General features: G+C 38.6%; 1 protein-coding gene across 2 annotated transcripts; it reads right to left on the bottom strand.

Moving 5' to 3' along the window:
* Positions 1 to 227: 227 nt before the first annotated feature.
* LOC115735140 (ACT domain-containing protein ACR10) lies at positions 228 to 4,859 on the bottom strand. 2 transcript variants are annotated; one of them, XM_048271589.1, is made up of 7 exons: positions 4,350 to 4,859; positions 3,617 to 3,835; positions 2,605 to 2,710; positions 1,763 to 2,099; positions 1,035 to 1,319; positions 551 to 698; positions 228 to 474 (listed from the first exon to the last, which is right to left on the bottom strand). In XM_048271589.1, exons 1-6 carry the CDS (start codon positions 4,501 to 4,503, stop codon positions 561 to 563), a joined length of 1,239 nt encoding a protein of 412 aa, XP_048127546.1. In that variant the 5' UTR covers positions 4,504 to 4,859; the 3' UTR covers positions 228 to 474; positions 551 to 560. The 2 variants fall into 2 exon arrangements, with proteins under 2 accessions (XP_048127546.1, XP_030522105.1); XM_030666245.2 differs by having other exon boundaries at positions 228 to 698.
* Positions 4,860 to 9,686: the final 4,827 nt, after the last annotated feature.

The following is a 9,686-nucleotide window of genomic DNA, read 5'->3' on the forward strand; positions in this document are numbered from 1 at the left end:
ACACAACTAGATGCTATTTACAACTCTGAAACAGGACTGCAAAAGAAATCATCTGCATTCCAAGAGCGCGCCATAACAGCCCATTGCTCGCGTAGCATACGCACTTCTACAACATGACTATCGGCACCGCTGTGATTACTCTGCACATGACTTTATTCTTATGGAGAGTAACGTGAAAGAAAAAAGCTTGTAGACTTTATTCTTTCTGCAATGACTAACCTCGAGCTGAACTCTATACACAACTAGATGCTACTTACAACTCTGAAACAGGACTGCACAAGAAATCATCTGCATTCCAAGAGTGCGCCATAACAGCCCGTTGCTCACGAAGCATACGCACTTCTACAACATGACTATCGGCACCTCACTGTGCTTCTCCGGCGTGTATTCTAAGAGCTGAGAGCTTGATTTCATGCCCCATCCCATTTGCTATAAACATCTCCATCCGCAGAAGCAAAGTTAGTCTTCAGGAAGCTGAGAGTGAAGTGGTTGGATAGCTCAGTTATCGCCTAATTCACATCGGCAAAGTATGTGTGGTCAATGTTATTAGATATCAGTTTTCACTCCCAACCCATCAACATTTTCCACACTTCCTCCTCGATTTTCTCCCTCGCAATAGACAAGCCTTCGCCTTCATCAAGGAGGACTCTGTAGACTTCCCATTCCCGATCTCCAATCATGTGCCTCCCAATCTCAGCCTGGGATTAAGACAAGTTAGAAAACAAAATTGATGTGCAAGTTTATCAACTCCCATCAAATGATAGACAGAAGTCACGCTTCATACGAAGATGATGATCATATTAACTTTGCAGAAGCAGCGAGAAACAAAATTTTGGACGCAACATGAGAAACATAGGCATCACCATCAAAAAGCAGCACTCATCAACTTAGGCGTAGTGCCACCAATTTGTGCATGGACAGCACAGACCAGAAAGAAAGTCTAAAAAAGCTGATATTCCAGTGCTGAGAACCCAATTCACACAACGGGCGCAAACTATTAGAAAAGATCTAGCATAACCAAGCAGGGACTGTACCGAAAATATGCCGACATTGAGCATCTTGAGAGCAAGGGTTATGTCATGAAAGACAAGGGGCCGGCCTTTTCCAGATAACTCCACAGGATTCGCAACCAGCAACTCCAGGTCAGGACCACGACTTACAATGGCTACTCTGAGAGGCCGAAGGAGTTCCATCTCCAGACGGGAGGACAACGCTTGCTGCTTGCTTGGGGCAACCATCTTCTTCCCATCCGCTTGCATTATGAAGAGATCAATTTCGCAGTTCCTTCTTTGCTTTGTGAAGAAGCGTCCATAAGAAATCTAATAACATCGCCATTCAACAATATTAGTTAATAAGGACAAATTAGTAAACTGTATTTCATAAAAGCCTGATGTTACGATAAAATACGTCAAAATTCTCAGTTTCAAAGCGTGCAAAGAAAACGTAAAACCAGATCTCAACACCCAATATCATCCTTTTTATTTTTCTCCTCCATAGTTCATTTTTCCCTCATCGTGTCATCAAAGATATTTGATCCTACACAAGCATATATAAAGAAGACCGCCAAGAGAACTTTGAGCTGAAAGTACATTTGACATAGAACCTGGATAAGTGGGTGGATCATCAGATCATATAAAGAGACACTTGCTTGGAAAAAAAACCCACCAAAATGAAGAAACAAGAACCAGAAGACACAGAGCACTAAATGCATACCCTTGGTGATTGGAATGTCAAGTAATCAAACGGTTTCAAAACTTCCTACCTGAATATTGTAGTCCTTCAGAGTTCTCATTATGTCATACAGAAGTCCTTTGTGATCTTGGCAACTTATTTGGACAAGCGTGTGAGCAGGGCTTAGCAGGTTGTCCATCTTGATGGAAACGCTCTGGGAGGTCAACGACCGGTTTGGCTGATTAGTAGGCATTTCCTCATGGGAAATGTCTTCCGTTATTGCAGATGGAAGAAATGAAGCGGCCTGTGAACACTCTGTTATTTCAGGAACAACCATTTCTATGGCACAACTGATCACGGCCTCCCCTATCGCTGTTTTCAAAGAATTGTTTACGTCATCCTGCCTCTTCTTTGTGTGCAAAAGTTCTCTGGCATGAGAAAACGTAACAATTTAGGCAGGAGAAAAAAGAATAACGATGTCAATATGAGAAATAACATTGTCAAGTCTAAGAGGGGCTGTTTATTCCCCTCAAGGTTATTTATGAACACCAACCACTATCTTCGTAAGCACCAGTACCAACTATCTTAAAGAAGATAAATATGTCTTCTTCCTTAACTAGCCAATGGTCTGTCCACTCTATTAATATAGATGTATGAGCGATGCACTTTAAGCACAAAGTGAAGGCGGTAGATAAACTGCCAAGTCAAGGATTTAAAGCTGTTCTTGTCTGATGATAATGTCAGGATTCATTGTATTATGCGCAATGTTTCATGGAACACATATCAATCTTGTGTATGAGAAGATCAACCTGTGAAATTATAGAGCAGATTATGGACAAGGATGAATCTATGGAGCATTGACATAACAGCACAACAAAAATGTGCTTAAAAATGGATTTGTAGGTTGAGCTTGAGCAGACGGAAATATCATACCTGGTGTCAGTGATGAAAAAGAGGTCCATCACTTTCCCATTAGGTGTCGTGGACACCTTAACTCTCTTGATTATAAGCTCAAGCTCACAAAGCACCGCCGTCACATCTGCCAAACAACAAGGGGAATCCTCGAATTTAATTTCAAAGATATCTTTTCCTACACTTGATAAGATGAGCATTCCAATGCTCCCCCTCCCACCAAAAAGGTACCCCCCCATACACAACAATTTCAGGTAGAAGCCACACATATACAAAATCATGCACAAAAGACTTTACATCTCCAATGAACCGGATATATCAAATTGAACTTTCCTGCTATACCAAAAGCGAAGAGTGTACAACCAATTACCCTAAAAGAATCCCAAGAGGATTCAACTCCTTGAAATGCCCTTTTGTTCCTCTCTCTCCCAATGAGCCAAAAAACAAGGAGAAGAGTTATCTTGGTGATTTGTTTCTTTCCAACACACAAACTGAAAGTCCCTCTCCAAGCCTAAAGTTTGTGAAGCATTGCGCCTGATGTCACCCAATTTATTCGAAGTGATCGACAACACTGTCCCTCCAAGCCCAAAGTTTGTTTCACACTGCATCTGAGGTCACCCAATTAACTCAGAAAGTGATTTACAATATTGTAGTCTAATTTGTTACTGACACGATGAGGATGGCCATGAAGAGGATTCTTGGGCGGTGGTCGTGATAGAAGAAATATTTGGAAGATGCAAGTCAAAAGGCCATAGCAATAAACCAGAGCAGTAGTAAGTCAAATGTATCATGATATTATCATCCATCCCTGTTATCTTTACGAACCTGGACTAAACAGACACACTGGAATGGCACCAAGTTGACAACTGTATAATCATTCAACTTCATGAAACAGAGTAAGTATGAACATATAACTCCTAAACTATCTAATCCACAAATATTATGTTATACTCCTCAAATCTACATCGATCGCTACAATAATTTGATGCCAGAAGTAATGAAGAAACCAGGTTCATGTGGTGATGAAAATTACCGTACAGAAGTCCTCTTCGATCACAACAACCTAACTTCAAGAGAAAGACGTCAGGAGGCCTCGATGGCTGCAGCTCAGGATGGTAAAACCAAATGCTGGAAGCTGAAGAACAAGAGGGGCATGCCCCAACTAGTCTCTTTTTCAGTAAGCTCCACCTCGTGTTCGGATTGCCGATGACCCAAAACAGTATATAGCACCATTTTCCATCCGTCGACACATCTTCATCGCGACATCAAATAATCAAATATGAGCATCACAAACAATTATGACCAAGAACATAAAAGGATAACTCAACATGTTTGCAACCAAATCTGGCAACAATTCCCCATTGAATGGAACACAATGACCCAGAGTCGAGAAACAAAAGCCATTATCTCAATTCAAACTCTCACAAGGTCATTTCAACAAGATTCATTGAGGCGAAAAGTTCACATAAATATTGTTTACTTCTGCAAAACATAACCTTAACATCTGCCTCAAAACAAATCGTAAATATATGGCTCAACCAAAATTCATCCATTTGTCTGGTACGGCTCGGAAAAAGTTAAATTAGTAAAGCTGCACCTCTCGCTTGCCCTCCGTGTAAAAAAAAAATAAAAAAGTTTCTGGCGCACCTTTATCCACCTTGCTCTTCAGTAAAATTACATCAATCGACCCAAGAACAAGAAGAACAAGAAGGAACAAAACGATAGAGTACACAATTAAACCGACCCAGATAAGGGTTCCAAGTTACCTCCACGGACTATGCTCAACCCGAAGAAGAGAATGATGCGACACAGATCGCAGCCCAACCCAGTTTTGTCAGGGCAATTAATGGTGATCATGGTCGGCTCTCCTTCCCGCTCGGACTGCCTAATGATCACCACGTCGTCGCACGGAAGCCCCATGATTTCGGACCTCCTCCTCCTCCTCCTCGAGTCGAATATGCAGAGTAGAAAGTGGGCTCTCTTCTTTATATATATTTTTTTTAATTGCCTTTCTGCTCTTCCCCTTCCCTTTGATGAAGTCAAAGGAAACTTCTGCGGTCTTCCAGAAGGTCTTATCTTACGCCCCGTGATGTCACAGAGAAGAAGAAGAAGAAGAAGAACAACAACAACAACAACAACAGGAAGTGGCAAGGAGGAAGAAGAAGAAGAAGAATCTAAAGAGGGTCTCGCTTTTCTCTTGGATTGAATGGAGTCGGCGCTCGGGGTTCTTGCTGGATTTTGTTGCCTTGCCCGTTGGTGCTGTATCCTTGTCCTCCCCCTCCTTGTTCTTCTTCATTTTTTAATTCCTTAATTTCCTCAATTTCTTTTTCTTTTTCTTTTTTTTTTTTTTTTTTTTTTTTTTTTTTTGCGCTCCTCTCTGTCGCGTGAAAATATCGCCGCGCGAGAAAAGAGATGTTAATATCGCGGGGTTAAGGGATGTCAATTGGGAGCTGCGTGGACTCTCTTTGCTCTAAACGTGATGAATTCCCTAAAAAAAAATTGATAATTAGTAAAGTCGAGACAATATCAATTATAATGATGGCAAAGATAATAATTAGTGAAATTATTGTATTTATTATATTGAGTGCCACATAAAAAACACATCCCAAATAAGTAAAAATGTAATTAAAGAAAATACCGAATAAGAATGCCAGTCAAAGATAGTTTGCAATTCTAAGAGGCGCAAAACGATTTTCATTTCTCCATGGTAAATTTCTCTTTTACGTATGAGGAGTTCAAAACTTATGACGCCGACACTTTAGAATGTTGAAGTTGTTTTGCATGTATTTGACCACAAAGCTTATTAGCCTTCTCCAAATTAATCTTCCATTAGCTTGTGGATATATTTTGGATGAAGAATTTCTGTAGTGTCTGGAGTAATTGTTATTTTAGAGTGTACCAACTTTAGCTTTTTCTTTAGTTAGTTAAATTATGTAAATAAAAATATAAAATCAAGAAAAAGAATGAAGAATTCAACTATGTGATCACATTCTTCATGGGGCCCTATTATCTCTTCCTTTTCTAAGCTCCTCTACTCCACCAGCTGAGCTATCTTGACCATTTCATAAGAAACCCCGTTGTCGGACTTGATTAACCGCTCTTCTCTCATTAAAGAAATAGAAAAATTATCATTCCATCAGTCAGTATTGATTGATAGGATAGAGATGTATGTGAATTGCTACACTCTGTCATTAATGTTTTTTAGAGAGATTTATGTGAAAGATTGTGAGAAACATTAAAATGGAGATTGTTTCTATCCAATATAGGATAAAGTTATATATAATGAGGATATAGTATGGATAAAAATATCTCATGAGAAGATGGGATAAAGGTGGATAGATTACTTATATCCATTGTAGAAATGCTATTTTCCCGGAATAAGAAACTTCTTAAATTAAAAAAATAAAATAAAATTGAATATAAAATATTCTTAGCATTATAATACAAAAAAGACAATTCAAAATAACAGAAGAAAATTATGAATGATTTTCACTTTTTATTTATTTCTATTTTTATTTGTATGTTTGGATTTCCTTCTATTCTACCATATATAATCTGTATATATGTACTCTATTTATATAACTTTATGTATTCTAGTATAGCTTATTATTTAATAAATTTGTTGTTAAGTAATGCTGGAGCTTGGAGGGAATAAAAACACAGATAACAAAGAGAGAGAAAATAATCAACAAATAAGTAAATAAAATGAAGTAGAAGAACTTCGATTTTAAATGAACAAACTCAAACTGGAAACGGAACTTTCTAATTCACTCCGTCTCTTTCTTCTCTGTATCTTTGGTTTATATTGAAACCTCACGACTCATCCACAGTTCTTTGTTTACATCAAAGCTCCACCACTCCCCACCCCAAAAAAAAAAAAAAAAACAGAGAGAGAGAGAGTCAAAGTTCCTTCTCCTCCGTTGCTCACTGGTTCACATCAAAAGCCATGAAAGCAACTAAAGAGTTGAAACTCATCTTATTCGTAGCTCTGTGGTTCAAATTGAAGTTTCACAAAAGTGGCAAGAATTTCAAAGTACTATACTTTGAAATCGCGAAGGTAAATAATCATGTTTTCTCTCTTTTACTAGATTTGGCATTTAATGGCTTATCTACCTTGCCGATTTTGCTAACTTGTTGTAGCCCATTTACATTTCTTGTCATTGTTGAACCTGTGGCTATGGAATGCTATAACGAGCTCTTTTTATGTTTAATTTATAATATGAATTGATTGATCGACTTATTTGAGTTTGTTTATTTGTGGTTTCTTTGGCAGTGAATCATGAGAGATTCTTACCAATTCTGTTTGTTCATTTATATCAATACGACATTCATATCGGACAAAGGAAATAATAGAATACGAAAGCATCCGACTTTATTTTTGCGATTCACCAAATAATGGATAGGATATAGCAAAATCCTTGGATTTTTTATCCTATCATATCTAATCCTATTCTAGCTAAAACTACAGACAACCAAACGCATCCTTGGTGTGTTCTTCTCCCAATTATGATTTTTGGTTGATTGAACAGTTCAAATTTGAACGAATGAAACTGGTATCCGAACGGACTGGTAAGCCCTCGATATGTGTAGGGATATTTGATTGAAACATCTTACGGAAGAAATCTCATGAACATAGTGAGTTTATAGTAAGAATTGCCACCACGGTTATTTTCTTGACCAACATCATTCAAATTGCTTGACTCCTGGCACGAGGACTCGAGTATTTGCCTAATTCTTATAGGGGTTGACTGGTATGGCCTCCATTATTGTGAAGAAGGGTTGGACCCTGGCACTACGGAAACTTCCTTGGATTAGTGGGTTGGATGCTCGTCATTCAAAACATCGGCCTAATCACGTCCCACATGTGGGTGATGATGTGATTAACCAAGTAATTCTGCTGCTCCTTTGGTAACATTCTCATACTGGCCATCATACGAGGGTTTGTTGCAACTTCTCTAGACTGCTCTTCAGTGAGGTGTCGGGGAATTTTCGCCTCCCCTTGTGTTGGCTTTCTCCTAGCGCTCAATTAACGGCTGAAGATACGGAGTGTGAAGCAACTTTATCGCTAATACATGGTACCGAGTGGTTACCAACAGTATTGTTGGGCTCTTGTTGGTGTTTAGTACCTGCCGTGATAGCTTTATCATATCAACAGACAAGCCCCACCAGACGTGCTAAAAAGATGTCTCGCTGAAAAGTACCCACAAAGCACCTTTTAAAATGTGGATCAATACGAAAATCAACAAACGAAGTGAAGGTTCCTTGTTGATTCTTGGACACGGAACGCAAGTTGACGAGAAAATCAAAGCAAACGAAGACAGAAGGCAATCGCGACCAACTAAGTTAAAGTGTAATGTAACGTAAATACAACAGGAAGATGAAATTGAACGGCTGGTGTTCATTGGTGGTCTTTTTGCTCGCATTAGAAAGTAATTTTCGAGACGTGACATCTCAAAGGTGACTTCGTCAAAAAGATTTACGCAAAGGTGACTTCGCACCTAGATGGGATTTAGGGACATTGATCAAGCAACTATCCGGACAACCACCGCCCAACCTAGCGAATGTCCACTTGATGCAAGTGGGGCCAAGAGAGAGGATTGGCTCGGGGGTCTTAAGGATGCACCACTTGACACAGTCGTCCACCCCTCTGATGCCCAAACCATGCCGCTTTAGAAGTCCACCGTGTTAAAATTTTAAATTATTATATATAGACTCTATGTGGGAAAAGTACAAAAAAGTTTATCATAAACATATTATATTAATACTAATTCGATCTTAAACCTTTCAATTAATCCAATTTAGTCATAAACCTTTTTATATTGGTATCAATTCAGATCATTTAGCTAATTTAGGTCGAAAATTGTTGACGTAGATGTCGTCGTCTTACTTGACATGGCCAGTCTTGACGTTGACATTTTATTCCTTTCCCTTTTTTCATAGGTGGTTGGCGAGGGTCGCCTACAATGGCCACGGGCGATGGTCGGCCTCACCGAGATCTGGCGACGAGTTAGAGGAAGGAGGAAAGGAAGAAATAAAAGCAAGAGAAAGAAAGAAAATCAAATAAAAAAAATACTAACATGTTATTAAAAATTATCTACGTCATCGCCACCACGCCTCATAGGAAGGCCATGTTGGCGATTTTCGATCAAAATTGATTGGATGGACAAAATTGATTGGATGGACTAAATTGACACAAATGCAAAAGGTTTAAGACTCAATTAGCAAAATAAAAGATTTAAGACTGAGTTGATATAATTGTGATAGACTTATGATTTTTTTGATAAATTTTGCAAATTATTGTGAGCCACGTTTGAGTGATCTTAAAGGAGTCTAACATTGTCAAGTGTGCGGTGGTATGGAACAACATGTGGGAGGAGCACTAAAGAAATTTCACATTGGAGATTTGGTACAATGAGTTGCTCAAACTTGGGCTCCCTCTTGTAGCTCTCCTCAATTGAAGCATAAGGGGTTTTGTTTGTGCATCCCAACACACTCACATCGATAAATTAAAAGAGTAAAACCACACTTAGAAACATATTGTGGTTAGGTTTCGTTTGTTTTGTTGAAAATGAATTATTAAAAAAAAATTTTCCTAAAAATGATCGCTTATATCGCTTCGAATAATTTGTCGGTGAAAACATTTCATTATCAACAATATCTTATGTCTAAACATTTTCGCAGAGGATGAAAATGTTTTTCGTCCATTCATATAAGCGATACAATGAATTATTTTTTTAAGAATTTCCTTAAAACAGACGTATTCAATGCCTCTATGGCATTTCCCTGTCATGTAACATTCTCTTATGCTCAATCTTATTATCCATTTAGAAACTAATATCATTATTTTTGCGAAAATTATAGTGATCTATTTAAATGGATAAATAAAAGGTCGTGCTTTGAAGAAGCGTCCGCGCAAGACAATGTTGATGTGGCAGCGACAGGTTCCAACTAAGGGTGATGGGTTTCCGATCTGATCAAGTCCCACCCGGAATAGGGAACTGGATCGGAAAGACTAATTTCCAGTTTCTAGGATCGAGCTCGTTCCGGGGCGATCCAATAGAACCGATAAATTATTAATAGGGATGAGCAACACGGATTTTAAT

This window comes from Rhodamnia argentea, chromosome 10, assembly GCF_020921035.1.
Source record: "Rhodamnia argentea isolate NSW1041297 chromosome 10, ASM2092103v1, whole genome shotgun sequence".
Classification (NCBI taxonomy): domain Eukaryota; kingdom Viridiplantae; phylum Streptophyta; class Magnoliopsida; order Myrtales; family Myrtaceae; genus Rhodamnia; species Rhodamnia argentea.